Here is a 15,361-nt window from a genome sequence, read left to right as displayed (position 1 = left end):
CTCTCTACCTGTCTGTCTGACTACCTGTCTGTCTCTCTACATGTCTGTCTGAACACCTTTCTCTCTCTCTACATGTCTGTCTGACTACCTGTCTGTCTGAACACCTGTCTGTCTGACTACCTGTTTGTCTGACCACCTGTCTGTCTCTCTACCTGTCTGTCTCTCTACCTGTCTGTCTCTCAGGTGTGCTGGTAGCCGTGTTGACCTGTCTGTCTCTCTACCTGTCTGTCTCTCAGGTGTGCTGGTAGCCGTGTTGACCTGTCTGTCTCTCTACCTGTCTGTCTCTCAGGTGTGCTGGTAGCCGTGTTGACCTGTCTGTCTCTCTACCTGTCTGTCTCTCAGGTGTGCTGGTAGCCGTGTTGACCTGTCTGTCTCTCTACCTGTCTGTCTCTCAGGTGTGCTGGTAGCCGTGTTGACCTGTCTGTCTCTCTACCTGTCTCTCAGGTGTGCTGGTGGCGGGGGCGTTTGGTAACTTCTGTACGGAGGCGACGGGTTTCTCTCGTCTGTTTCCTGGACTCACGTCTCACCTGCTGATGCTGCCGTTCTGGTTCAGAGTCCCTCTGTTCAGGGACTACATCATGTGTGGGGGTACCTGTCTCCCTCTCTACCTGTCTGTCTACCTGTCTGTCTGTATAATCTGTATTATTATATACATGTAGAGCAGAACCTGAACAGAACCAGGTTCTGGTCTGAAGAGGTTTGGAGGGCCCCCCCTCTCAGTCCTTAGTGTACTCTGTGTTACAGGTCAGAGCAGGAGGAGACAGAGAGCTGCTCTCTGATTGGCTGACTGAGCAGGAGGAGACAGAGAGCTGCTCTCTGATTGGCTGTCAGAGCAGGAGGAGACAGAGAGCTGCTCTCTGATTGGCTGTCAGAGCAGGAGGAGGCAGAGAGCTGCTCTCTGATTGGCTGTCAGCAGGGTCACATGGGTTCAGTTTCATCACTGATCCCCAGAGAACAGCTTCCTGTTTGTCTCCAGTTTTTCTCCTCAGAGCTTTGAGGACCTGTCTGTCTCTCACCTGTCTGTCTCTCACCTGTCTGTCTCTCACCTGTCTGTCTCTCAGGCCTGGTGTCCAGCAGTAAGTCCAGCCTGTCTCATGTGGTCAGTCGTCCTTCAGGAGGGAACGTCGCCGTCGTCGCGGTGGGCGGAGCTTCAGAGTCCCTGGACGCTCGACCCGGAGCTCTGACGCTACAGGTTCATTATATATATATATACTGTATATATGTATATATATATATATATATATATACACAGATTAGCTCTGACGCTACAGGTTCATTATATATATATATACTGTATATATGTATATATATATATATACTGTATATATGTATATATATATATATATATATATATACACACAGATCAGCTCTGACGCTACAGGTTCATTATTATATATATACTGTATATATGTATATATATATATATACTGTATATATGTATATATATATATATATATATATATACACACAGATCAGCTCTGACGCTACAGGTTCATTTTATATATATATACTGTATATATGTATATATATATATATATATATATACACAGATTAGCTCTGACGCTACAGGTTCATTTTATATATATATACTGTATATATGTATATATATATATATATATATATACACAGATTAGCTCTGACGCTACAGGTTCATTATATATATATATACTGTATATATGTATATATATATATATATATACATATATTCACACAGATCAGCTCTGACGCTACAGGTTCATTATTATATATATATACAGTATATAGTGTGTATTTAGTGTGTATATAGTGTGTATTTAGTGTGTATTTAGTGTGTATTTAGTGTGTATATAGTGTGTATATAGTGTGTATTTAGTGTGTATTTAGTGTGTATATAGTGTGTATATAGTGTGTATTTAGTGTGTATTTAGTGTGTATATAGTGTGTATTTAGTGTGTATTTAGTGTGTATATAGTGTGTATATAGTGTGTATTTAGTGTGTATATAGTGTGTATATAGTGTGTATTTAGTGTGTATTTAGTGTGTATTTAGTGTGTATATAGTGTGTATTTAGTGTGTATTTAGTGTGTATATAGTGTGTATATAGTGTGTATATAGTGTGTATTTAGTGTGTATATAGTGTGTATTTAGTGTGTATTTAGTGTGTATTTAGTGTGTATATAGTGTGTATATAGTGTGTATATAGTGTGTATATAGTGTGTATATAGTGTGTATATAGTGTGTATTTAGTGTGTATTTAGTGTGTATATAGTGTGTATATAGTGTGTATATAGTGTGTATTTAGTGTGTATATAGTGTGTATATAGTGTGTATTTAGTGTGTATATAGTGTGTATAGTACTGGTTGACTGTGTGTTTGTGTTGCAGGTCCAGAGCAGGAAGGGCTTCATCAAACTGGCTCTCAAACATGGGTGGGTGGAGCTAATGGAGGGGGGTGGAGGGGGGGGGTTCTGAGAGGCAGAGCTACAAACAGTCACTGACTTTGTGTGCGTGTGCGTGTGCGTGTGCGCGTGCGTGCGTGCGTGTGCGTGTGTGTGTGTGTAGAGCTCAGCTGGTTCCCGTCTTTTCTTTTGGAGAGAACGAGTTGTTTGATCAGATGGAGAATCCCTCCGGCTCCCCTCTGAGGAGACTACAGGTCAGATCATTAATACTAATAACAATAAGATGAAGATTCATTCTAATTCATTCATTTATATACATTTACCATGTTGATAAGAGTATTGGCTGTGTGTGTGTGTGTGTGTGTGTACTGTATATATGTGTTGGTGAAGGTCAGTATGTCGTCTTGTGTCCACAGAACCGGCTGCAAAGCATCATGGGAGTAGCGATGCCTCTGTTTCACGCAAGAGGAGTTTTCCAGTACAGCTTCGGCCTGATGCCCTACAGGAAGCCCATCCACACCATTGGTACGACCACCGCGTTACCACCGCGTTACCACAGCGTTACCACAGCGTTACCACAGCGTTACCACCGCGTTACCACAGCATTACCACCGCGTTACCACAGCGTTACCACAGCGTTACCACCGTGTTACCACAGCGTTACCACCGCGTTACCACAGCGTTACCACCGCGTTACCACCGCGTTACCACAGCGTTACCACAGCGTTACCACAGCGTTACCACCGCGTTACCACCGCGTTACCACAGCGTTACCACCGCGTTACCACAGCGTTACCACCGCGTTACCACAGCGTTACCACCGCGTTACCACCGCGTTACCACCGCGTTACCACAGCGTTACCACCGCGTTACCACCGTGTTACCACAGCGTTACCACAGCGTTACCACCGCGTTACCACAGCGTTACCACCGCGTTACCACCGTGTTACCACCGTGTTACCACAGCGTTACCACAGCGTTACCACAGCGTTACCACAGCGTTACCACCGTGTTACCACAGCGTTACCACCGTGTTACCACAGCGTTACCACCGCGTTACCACCGTGTTACCACAGCGTTACCACAGCGTTACCACCGCGTTACCACAGCGTTACCACCGCGTTACCACCGTGTTACCACAGCGTTACCACAGCGTTACCACCGCGTTACCACAGCGTTACCACCGCGTTACCACCGTGTTACCACCGTGTTACCACAGCGTTACCACAGCGTTACCACAGCGTTACCACAGCGTTACCACAGCGTTACCACCGTGTTACCACAGCGTTACCACCGTGTTACCACAGCGTTACCACCGCGTTACCACCGCGTTACCACAGCGTTACCACAGCGTTACCACAGCGTTACCACCGCGTTACCACAGCGTTACCACCGTGTTACCATCACATTACCACAGTGTTACCACAGTGTTACCACAGCGTTACCACAGCGTTACCACCGTGTTACCACAGCGTTACCACAGCGTTACCATCGCCTTACCACCGTGTTACCACAGCGTTACCACAGCGTTACCACAGTGTTACCACAGCGTTACCACCGTGTTACCACAGCGTTACCACAGCGTTACCACCGTGTTACCACAGCGTTACCACCGTGTTACCACAGCGTTACCACAGCGTTACCACCGTGTTACCACAGCGTTACCACAGCGTTACCACCGTGTTACCACAGCGTTACCACCGCGTTACCACAGCGTTACCATCACCTTACCACCGTGTTACCACAGCGTTACCACAGCGTTACCACAGCGTTACCACAGCGTTACCATCACGTTTCCATCACGTTACCACAGCGTTAACCTTTAATAGCAGTTAGCTTGTTAGCTTCAGCGCTGTTTGTTCTTGTTGTCACTAACCCCCCCCCTCTGTTTTCAGTGGGGAAGCCGATCTCGGTGGTCCAGACTCCGAGTCCCACCAGTGAGGACATCGAGTGTCTTCATAAAGTTTACCTGCAGAATCTGACGGAACTGTTTGAGCAGCACAAACACACCTACAGCCTCCACGAACACCAGCACCTGACCTTCATATGACCTTCATACAAACACCTGACCTTCATATGACCTTCATACAAACACCTGACTTTCATATGACCTTCATACAAACACCTGACCTTCATATGACCTTCATACAAACACCTGACTTTCATATGACCTTCATACAAACACCTGACTTTCATATGACCTTCATACAAACACCTGACTTTCATATGACCTTCATACAAACACCTGACTTTCATATGACCTTCATACAAACACCTGACTTTCATATGACCTTCATACAAACACCTGACTTTCATATGACCTTCATACAAACACCTGACCTTCATATGACCTTTATCTGAAGGAATGCTAACATTGCTATCCACTCCTGTTGATGTTAGGAACCACTGATTGAAGAGTGGGTGCTAACACTGCTAGTAGATGCTAATACTGTTAGCATCATTGATTAACTGAAGAATGTTCATACTGTTGCTTTATCTGAGAAATGCTAACCGTGCTAGCAGGGCCTATAGATTTAAATGGGGAATGCTAACCGTGCTAGCAGGGCCTATAGATTTAAATGGGGAATGCTAACAGTGCTAGCAGGGCCTATAGATTTAAATGGGGAATGCTAACCGTGCTAGCAGGGCCTATAGATTTAAATGGGGAATGCTAACAGTGTTTTCAAGGTGCGTTTAGGGGCGTGGTAAACATGAGAGTTTTGTTTCTGTGTAATAATCACATGATGATGTAACAGATGATTGACAGGTGGGTCATGCAGAGGACTGGTGTGACATCACAGTGACAGTAAAAGATCCAGAGGACGTGGTGTTTATCCTGTCGTTTTATTATAGAAATAATAAACATAAACATAAATATAAACATAAATGTAAATATAAACATAAATATAAACATAACTATAAATATAAATATAAATATTAATATAAATATATATGTAAATGTAGATATAAATATACACATAAATATAAATATATATGTAAATGTAAATGTAGATATAAATATACCCCTCTGGCAGGCAGACAGCCTGTAGGCAGTGTTCTCTGTAATAATGTGTGAGAGTAACAGCTGAGGTCAGAGGTCAGAGGTCAGAGGTCTGTACTACGAAGCAGGATTTGCGGTTATCGAGGTAACTTCAGGGTTAACTCTGGGTTTTCGGTACTATGAAGCTGGTTCTCTTCTTACCGGGGTAGATCTCCATGGTAACTGATGCTGGGTAGATCTCCATGGTAACTGATGCTGGGTAGATCTCCATGGTAACTGATGCTGAACGGCTAACCTGCTCCGGAGCAGGTTAGCCGTTCCAGATAAGAGATCAACTCATCGCCTACTGACCAATCAGAGCTCAGTGTGGTGATTATATGATAATATTACACATATATGAAGAAGTTACCGTCATAATCCAGACTAAAAACAACTCAGTTTAAACTGACAGATGCAGGAAGGACAGCTGACTTTATGTTGGGGGTGTTTACCGCTTTGAATTATATTTTATATTTATTTATTTTACTTGTTCTTGAGTCCGTTTCACACCGTCAGAGAGGAGGAGCAGATGGAAGGAGGTTTAAATACTCATACTCATTTGTCTGTTTGCAGGATTAACAGACGTGTATTTCATTCATCTATTATTATCGTGAACACTATTTATATTTAGACAAGTACAGGAGATGATGAACTCGCTTCGTAGTACAGACCTCTGGTGTATTTAGAGTCCAGAGTTGTCAGAGTGGTTGGGAGGCTCTGATGGAGGTTTTCCTGTAACGCGCTGATTGACCACCAGAGGTCACCAGAGGTCACCTGGTGAATTAATAATAAATATAAATCATAATAAGTATAAATAAGAATAAATATAAAAAATACTAAATATAAATAAGAATAAGTATAAAAAATACTAAATATAAATAAGAATAAATATAAAAGATAATAAATATAGAAATAATAAATATAAATAAGAATAAATATAAATAAGAATAAATATGAATAATAACAAATACAAAAAATAATAAATAGAAATAATACTAAATATAAATAATAACAAATATAAATAATAATAAAACATATAAAAAATAATGAATATAAATAATAATATATATACAAAATAATAAATATAAATAAAAGATTAATAAATAATAATATTGATAAATATAAAAATAAATAAATATTAATCTTAATAAATATAAATAATAATAATACATATAAATAATAATGATAAATAATAATTATGAATATAAATAATAATAATAATAAATAATGTGAGTTTGAATAAAACAACCGTTGGCTCTGTTATGAACATTAAAACTTTATTAACACGTCGGCTGAATAACAAACAGAGGGACACCTCCCTCTCTGACGTCACAGCGCAGGCGCCTCCCTGTCGGACACTCACACGCGCTCGCGCTCAGCTCGGTCAGGTCACGCGCAGGTCCCGTCTGTTCCAGTCTGTGAGAGTTAACGCGCACGGTCCACTGAAGAAGAGGAGGAGGATGGAGGACTGAGGAAGAGTTCAGATCTGTTGAGAGGAAGAGGAGAAGAAGAGGAGAAGGGGAGGAGAGGAAGAAGAGAAGGGGAGGAGAGGAAGAGGAGAAGGGGAGGAGAAGAAGAGGAGAAGGGGAGGAGAGGAAGAGGAGAAGAAGAGGAGAAGGGGAGGAGAAGAAGAGGAGAAGAAGAGGAGAAGGGGAGGAGAAGAGGAGGAAGAGGAGAAGAAGAGGAGAGGAAGAGGAGAAGAAGAGGAGAAGGGGAGGAGAAGAGGAGGAAGAGGAGAAGAAGAGGAGAAGGGGAGGAGAAGAGGAGGAAGAGAGGAAGAGGAGAAGTTAACCCAGTAGAAGTTCTCTTAATACATCCAGGGTATTGGTCGGAGGAGTTAACCCAGAGGAAGAGGAGGAAGAGGAGGAAGAAGAAGGAGAGGAAGAGGAGGAAGAGGAAGAGGAGTCAGTATTTTTATTATTACTGATGGATGAAACTTTTCTCCGTGAACTCCGTGCGCGTCCCCGCCGCCTGCGCCTGTAACGCGCACGCGCTCCCCGCAGCTGTGTATAATGGACCGATTGTGTCACCGTGCACGGCGGTGACGTCACAGCAGACGGAGGAGTGGCGGGAACGCGCTTCAGATGACCACACGCACGTGAGTGTTTGTTTACAAACGTGACGTCACAGGTTCTGATCCACTGTTAGTCTGGATCACTGTTAGACCAGAACCTTAGTCTGGATCGATGTTAGTCTGGATCAATGTTAGTCTGGATCACTGTTAGTCCAGAACCATAGTCTGGATCAATGTTAGTCTGGATCACTGTTAGTCCAGAACCATAGTCTGGATCAATGTTAGTCTGGATTACTGTTAGTCTGGATTACTGTTAGTCTGGATCACTGTTAGTCCAGAACCATAGTCTGGATCAATGTTAGTCTGGATTACTGTTAGTCTGGATCACTGTTAGTCCAGAACCATAGTCTGGATCAATGTTAGTCTGGATTACTGTTAGTCTGGATCGATGTTAGTCTGGATCAATGTTAGTCTGGATTACTGTTAGTCCAGAACCTTAGTCTGGATTACTGTTAGTCTGGATCACTGTTAGTCCAGAACCTTAGTCTGGATTACTGTTAGTCTGGATTACTGTTAGTCTGGATCGATGTTAGTCTGGATCAATGTTAGTCCAGAACCTTAGTCTGGATTACTGTTAGTCTGGATTACTGTTAGTCTGGATCGATGTTAGTCTGGATCAATGTTAGTCCAGAACCTTAGTCTGGATTACTGTTAGTCTGGATTACTGTTAGTCTGGATCGATGTTAGTCTGGATCAATGTTAGTCTGGATTACTGTTAGTCTGGATCGATGTTAGTCTGGATCAATGTTAGTCTGGATTACTGTTAGTCTGGATCACTGTTAGTCCAGAACCATAGTCTGGATCAATGTTAGTCTGGATTACTGTTAGTCCAGAACCTTAGTCTGGATTACTGTTAGTCTGGATCACTGTTAGTCCAGAACCTTAGTCTGGATTACTGTTAGTCTGGATTACTGTTAGTCTGGATCGATGTTAGTCTGGATCAATGTTAGTCCAGAACCTTAGTCTGGATTACTGTTAGTCTGGATCACTGTTAGTCCAGAACCTTAGTCTGGATTACTGTTAGTCTGGATTACTGTTAGTCTGGATCGATGTTAGTCTGGATCAATGTTAGTCCAGAACCTTAGTCTGGATTACTGTTAGTCTGGATCACTGTTAGTCCAGAACCTTAGTCTGGATTACTGTTAGTCTGGATTACTGTTAGTCTGGATCACTGTTAGTCCAGAACCTTAGTCTGGATTACTGTTAGTCTGGATTACTGTTAGTCTGGATCGATGTTAGTCTGGATCAATGTTAGTCCAGAACCTTAGTCTGGATCGATGTTAGTCTGGATCAATGTTAGTCCAGAACCTTAGTCTGGATTACTGTTAGTCTGGATTACTGTTAGTCTGGATCGATGTTAGTCTGGATTACTGTTAGTCTGGATCGATGTTAGTCTGGATCAATGTTAGTCCAGAACCTTAGTCTGGATTACTGTTAGTCTGGATTACTGTTAGTCTGGATCGATGTTAGTCTGGATTACTGTTAGTCTGGATCGATGTTAGTCTGGATCAATGTTAGTCTGGATTACTGTTAGTCTGGATCACTGTTAGTCCAGAACCATAGTCTGGATCAATGTTAGTCTGGATTACTGTTAGTCCAGAACCTTAGTCTGGATTACTGTTAGTCTGGATCACTGTTAGTCCAGAACCTTAGTCTGGATTACTGTTAGTCTGGATTACTGTTAGTCTGGATCGATGTTAGTCTGGATCAATGTTAGTCCAGAACCTTAGTCTGGATTACTGTTAGTCTGGATTACTGTTAGTCTGGATCGATGTTAGTCTGGATCAATGTTAGTCTGGATTACTGTTAGTCCAGAACCTTAGTCTGGATTACTGTTAGTCTGGATTACTGTTAGTCTGGATTACTGTTAGTCTGGATCGATGTTAGTCTGGATCGATGTTAGTCTGGATCAATGTTAGTCTGGATTACTGTTAGTCTGGATTACTGTTAGTCCAGAACCTTAGTCTGGATTACTGTTAGTCTGGATCACTGTTAGTCCAGAACCTTAGTCTGGATTACTGTTAGTCTGGATCACTGTTAGTCTGGATCAATGTTAGTCTGGATCACTGTTAGTCTGGATCAATGTTAGTCTGGATTACTGTTAGTCCAGAACCTTAGTCTGGATTACTGTTAGTCTGGATCACTGTTAGTCTGAATTACTGTTAGTCTGGATCGATGTTAGTCTGGATCAATGTTAGTCTGGATTACTGTTAGTCCAGAACCTTAGTCTGGATTACTGTTAGTCTGGATCACTGTTAGTCCAGAACCTTAGTCTGGATTACTGTTAGTCTGGATCACTGTTAGTCCAGAACCTTAGTCTGGATTACTGTTAGTCTGGATCACTGTTAGTCCAGAACCTTAGTCTGGATTACTGTTAGTCTGGATCACTGTTAGTCCAGAACCTTAGTCTGGATTACTGTTAGTCTGGATCACTGTTAGTCCAGAACCTTAGTCTGGATTACTGTTAGTCTGGATTACTGTTAGTCCAGAACCTTAGTCTGGATTACTGTTAGTCTGGATCACTGTTAGTCCAGAACCTTAGTCTGGATTACTGTTAGTCTGGATTACTGTTAGTCTGGATTACTGTTAGTCTGGATTACTGTTAGTCTGGATCACTGTTAGTCCAGAACCTTAGTCTGGATTACTGTTAGTCTGGATTACTGTTAGTCTGGATCACTGTTAGTCCAGAACCTTAGTCTGGATTACTGTTAGTCTGGATTACTGTTAGTCTGGATCACTGTTAGTCCAGAACCTTAGTCTGGATTACTGTTAGTCTGGATTACTGTTAGTCTGGATCACTGTTAGTCCAGAACCTTAGTCTGGATTACTGTTAGTCTGGATTACTGTTAGTCTGGATCGATGTTAGTCTGGATTACTGTTAGTCTGGATCGATGTTAGTCCAGAACCTTAGTCTGGATCGATGTTAGTCTGGATTACTGTTAGTCTGGATCGATGTTAGTCTGGATTACTGTTAGTCTGGATCGATGTTAGTCCAGAACCATAGTCTGGATCGATGTTAGTCTGGATTACTGTTAGTCTGGATCGATGTTAGTCTGGATCACTGTTAGTCCAGAACCTTAGTCTGGATTACTGTTAGTCTGGATCACTGTTAGTCCAGAACCTTAGTCTGGATTGATCTTAGTCTGGATTGATGTTAGTCTGGATTACTGTTAGTCTGGATCACTGTTAGTCCAGAACCTTAGTCTGGATTACTGTTAGTCTGGATCACTGTTAGTCTGGATTACTGTTAGTCTGGATCACTGTTAGTCCAGAACCTTAGTCTGGATTACTGTTAGTCTGGATCACTGTTAGTCTGGATCACTGTTAGTCTGGATCGATGTTAGTCCAGAACCATAGTCTGGATCGATGTTAGTCCAGAACCATAGTCTGGATCGATGTTAGTCTGGATTACTGTTAGTCTGGATCGATGTTAGTCTGGATCACTGTTAGTCCAGAACCTTAGTCTGGATTACTGTTAGTCTGGATCACTGTTAGTCCAGAACCTTAGTCTGGATTGATGTTAGTCTGGATTACTGTTAGTCTGGATTACTGTTAGTCTGGATCACTGTTAGTCCAGAACCTTAGTCTGGATTACTGTTAGTCTGGATCACTGTTAGTCTGGATCACTGTTAGTCCAGAACCTTAGTCTGGATTACTGTTAGTCTGGATCGATGTTAGTCTGGATCACTGTTAGACCAGAACCTTAGTCTGGATCACATTTAGTCTAATGTTCCCTCACATTTAGTCTAATGTTCCCTCATATTTAGTCTTGTGTTCCCACACATTTAGTCTAATGTTCCCTCATATTTAGTCTTGTGTTCCCTCACATTTAGTCTAATGTTCCCTCACATTTAGTCTTGTGTTCCCTCACATTTAGTCTAATGTTCCCACACATTTAGCTCTGTGTTCCCTCACATTTAGTCTAATGTTCCCTCACATTTAGTCTTGTGTTCCCTCACATTTAGTCTAATGTTCCCACACATTTAGCTCTGTGTTCCCTCACATTTAGTCTAATGTTCCCTCACATTTAGTCTTGTGTTCCCTCACATTTAGTCTTGTGTTCCCTCACATTTAGCTCTGTGTTCCCTCACATTTAGTCTTGTGTTCCCTCACATTTAGTCTAGCGTTCCTACATATTTAGCTCTGTGTTCCCTCACATTTAGTCTAATGTTCCCTCACATTTAGTCTTGTGTTCCCTCACATTTAGTCTTGTGTTCCCTCACATTTAGTCTAATGTTCCCACACATTTAGCTCTGTGTTCCCTCACATTTAGTCTTGTGTTCCCTCACATTTAGTCTAGCGTTCCTACATATTTAGCTCTGTGTTCCCTCACATTTAGTCTAATGTTCCCTCACATTTAGCTCTGTGTTCCCTCACATTTAGTCTTGTGTTCCCACACATTTAGTCTAGCGTTCCCACACATTTAGCTCTGTGTTCCCTCACATTTAGTCTAGCGTTCCCACATATTTAGCTCTGTGTTCCCTCACATTTAGTCTAATGTTCCCTCACATTTAGCTCTGTGTTCCCTCACATTTAGTCTAATGTTCCCTCACATTTAGTCTAGCGTTCCCTCACATTTTGTTTAGCAATATCCAAAATAACAAATAAAAACTCTCTATGATGCAGTTCCCTAAAGTTTCCCAACAAAAGTACTTCAAGTACACAACACAGTACAAGATCCAGTAGAACTCTGACCCCGTCACCATGAATCAAGAACATTCTTTAGTATTAGTGCTGTAAACCTCCGCCGTCATGGAACCATCTGGAACCATCTGGAACCATCTGGAACCATCTGGAAGGATGTTGAGATGACCCTCACTTCATACAAATACTCAGAGTACAAATACTCAGAGTACTAGTAGTGAAGTACACAGCAGTACATGTTCAGACTGACTGTATGTGATTGTGGTTTCAACAGTTGAGATCCTGCAGAACCTGAACTGAACTCACACACACACACACACACACACACACACACACACACACACACACACACACACACACACAGCCATGTTAATCCAGGTTGTGCAACAGGCGGCCGACTGAAGCAACCAACAACAGAACAGAGTGAGTCAGAGGAAACAGGAAATACAGAAGAAGAACATGAGTTACAGACGAAAGCTGCGGGGCGAGAGACACTGACCATAACAAGAAGAGAGAGAGAGAGAGACAGGATGTGTGGTGAGACACTGACCATAACAAGAGGAGAGAGACACAGACAGGATGTGTGATGAGACAGTGTTGTTTAACGATAACCTGTATTTAACGTCAGCTGGTACTGTGTTGGTTTTTATACATTATGGGGACATGAGTCCAAACAGACGCTGTGAGGACTCGTCTCCTGTTTGGTGACAGCAGCAGGTAAACCTGTAACAGGTCAGATCAGGACGTGGACCTGTGTCCTCGTAAGTCACATTAATGGGTTTTTCTCTGTGTGTTTCAGTGTGTGTTTCAGTGTGTAGTGTGTGTGTGTGAGGATGAGCGGTGGTAAAAAGAGGAGTGGCTTCCAGATCACCAGCGTGACCTCAGACTTCAACCAAACTCCAGCCGGCCAATCAGCTCCCAGCATAGTCCTGACTGTCCTCCAATCAGCAGCCTCCTCCTCCTGCAGCCCTCAGGGAAGCTCCTCCCAGCCGACCACGCCCTCTCCTAAGAGGAAATACATCTCCCATGATGCCTCGGGGCAGGGGGCGGGGTCTTGCTCCAGGTTCAGGGTGGTGAGGCTGGTGGTGGGCGGGGCCGGCGGCGGTGGGCACGGCGAGCCGTTTCGCCGTGGGCGATGGACTTGCACGGACTTTATGGAGCGCCAGGAAGGGGTGGGGTTCAGGCGGGTGATGGACACCATGAGACACGCCCACTCCCTGGAATCCCTGGAGATGATTGGCCGGGACATGGACAGAGGCGGAGTCTACTCCCAGGACACCGCCCACCTGCTGGCTCAGCCAATCAGAGGCAGGGAGGGGGCGGGTCTCGTACTGCGCAGCGGACCGCCCTCCCCGACACACCAAGAGCCAATCAACATCCGGCTCCTGGATCGCAAGGAGCCAATGGGAGCTCAGGGTTTTGACTCCACCCGTCCACCTCCTTCACCCCGCCCCCGAAATGTCCCTCCTCCGCTACGATTGGACGTTGACTCTGCAGGACGGGTACAAACACACGTTTCTATTGGAGGAAGAGAAAAGCTTCAATAAGTGTCCATACCCACTCACCTGTCTCTCTCTCTTCCAGTCTGTCCTCAGGCTGTCTCACTCTCAGCCCAGCTCCCCCCCCGCTGGACCGTACCATCCCACTCTGACCCCCATTCAGACCCCAGCAGCCTTCAGTCTGGACCAAACCATCTTCAACCTGCCGGGGGACGACAGGTAGCTCTCTGTTGTCTTCATTTGATTGCAGTGTTGTTGTGAGACTGAAGTCATATTTACTGATGTACTCTATATCCTCGTGTCTTTACCTGTCTGTCTGCATCTGTATGCAGGGGATACTGTCCTATATCTGCATCTGTATGCAGGTGATGCTGTCCTATATCTGCAGCTGTATGTAGGGGATGCTGTCCTATATCTGCATCTGTATGGAGGTGATACTGTCCTATATCTGCATCTGTATGCAGGTGATACTGTCCTATATCTGCATCTGTATGGAGGTGATACTGTCCTATATCTGCATCTGTATGCAGGGGATACTGTCCTATATCTGCATCTGTATGGAGGTGATACTGTCCTATATCTGCAGCTGTATGCAGGTGATGCTGTCCTATATCTGCAGCTGTATGCAGGGGATGCTGTCCTATATCTGCAGCTGTATGCAGGTGATACTGTCCTATATCTGCATCTGTATGCAGGGGATGCTGTCCTATATCTGCAGCTGTATGCAGGTGATACTGTCCTATATCTGCATCTGTATGCAGGTGATACTGTCCTATATCTGCATCTGTATGGAGGTGATACTGTCCTATATCTGCATCTGTATGCAGGGGATACTGTCCTATATCTGCATCTGTATGGAGGTGATACTGTCCTATATCTGCAGCTGTATGCAGGTGATGCTGTCCTATATCTGCAGCTGTATGCAGGGGATGCTGTCCTATATCTGCAGCTGTATGCAGGTGATACTGTCCTATATCTGCATCTGTATGCAGGGGATGCTGTCCTATATCTGCATCTGTATGCAGGGGATACTGTCCTATATCTGCATCTGTATGCAGGGGATGCTGTCCTATATCTGCAGCTGTATGCAGGTGATACTGTCCTATATTTGCATCTGTATGCAGGGGATACTGTCCTATATCTGCAGCTGTATGCAGGTGATGCTCTCCTATATCTGCAGCTGTATGCAGGTGATACTGTCCTATATCTGCAGCTGTATGCAGGGGATACTGTCCTATATCTGCAGCTGTATGCAGGTGATGCTGTCCTATATCTGCAGCTGTATGCAGGTGATGCTGTCCTATATCTGCAGCTGTATGCAGGTGATACTGTCCTATATCTGCATCTGTATGCAGGTGATACTGTCCTATATCTGCATCTGTATGCAGGGGATACTGTCCAGTTTTCCATGTTGTGATTGGAGCATATTGTTCTATGCTAAATGCAGTACCTGTGAGGGTTTCTGGACAATATCTGTCATTGTTTTGTGTTGTTAATTGAGTTACTATAATAAATATATACATACATTTACATAAAGCAGCATATTTGCTGTCGGCCAGTTGTGTTGAGACTGGTATGAAGCTGAACAACATCAGCAGATCACACAGCTCTCCATCTGAACACGCTCCGTTCACATTAATCATAATTTACTTCAGAACCTGCTGTTTATATGAATATTAGTGTGAATGAGTTAAATGATCTGTCACAGGGTGGTTTAATGCTGCTGA

General features: G+C 43.5%; 2 protein-coding genes across 8 annotated transcripts in view; both read left to right on the top strand.

The window, feature by feature from the left end:
• mogat3a (monoacylglycerol O-acyltransferase 3a) overlaps positions 1–5,200 on the top strand; it is a 13,207-nt gene extending 8,007 nt beyond the window's left edge. For 2 of the 4 annotated variants that reach the window (XM_074628411.1, XM_074628407.1), the window contains 6 exons: positions 445–588; positions 1,062–1,192; positions 2,364–2,407; positions 2,541–2,631; positions 2,794–2,902; positions 4,273–5,200. In XM_074628411.1, coding sequence (XP_074484512.1) covers positions 445–588; positions 1,062–1,192; positions 2,364–2,407; positions 2,541–2,631; positions 2,794–2,902; positions 4,273–4,427 — 674 coding nt within the window. In that variant the 3' untranslated portion in view covers positions 4,428–5,200. The remainder of the gene's footprint in view (positions 1–444; positions 589–1,061; positions 1,193–2,363; positions 2,408–2,540; positions 2,632–2,793; positions 2,903–4,272) is intronic. The other 2 variants (XM_074628408.1, XM_074628410.1) reach the window with 2 other exon arrangements.
• Positions 5,201–6,683: 1,483 nt separating this feature from the next.
• The window catches only part of LOC141763720 (TSC22 domain family protein 4-like), a 34,728-nt gene continuing 26,050 nt past the window's right edge, over positions 6,684–15,361 (top strand). For 3 of the 4 annotated variants that reach the window (XR_012593132.1, XR_012593133.1, XM_074628405.1), the window contains exons 1-3: positions 6,684–7,515; positions 12,935–13,637; positions 13,720–13,853. Coding sequence is in view for 2 of the 4 variants with exons in the window: in XM_074628405.1 (XP_074484506.1) it covers positions 12,969–13,637; positions 13,720–13,853 (803 nt within the window). In the remaining 2 variants the exon portion in view is untranslated. Of the gene's footprint in view, positions 7,516–11,936; positions 12,853–12,934; positions 13,638–13,719; positions 13,854–15,361 lie in introns of those variants that run through there. The other variant, XM_074628406.1, reaches the window with a different exon arrangement.

The sequence above is a fragment of the Sebastes fasciatus genome, unplaced genomic scaffold (assembly GCF_043250625.1).
Source record: "Sebastes fasciatus isolate fSebFas1 unplaced genomic scaffold, fSebFas1.pri Scaffold_32, whole genome shotgun sequence".
NCBI classification, from domain to species: Eukaryota; Metazoa; Chordata; class Actinopteri; order Perciformes; family Sebastidae; genus Sebastes; species Sebastes fasciatus.
This window is presented reverse-complemented; position numbering and strand designations above follow the sequence as displayed.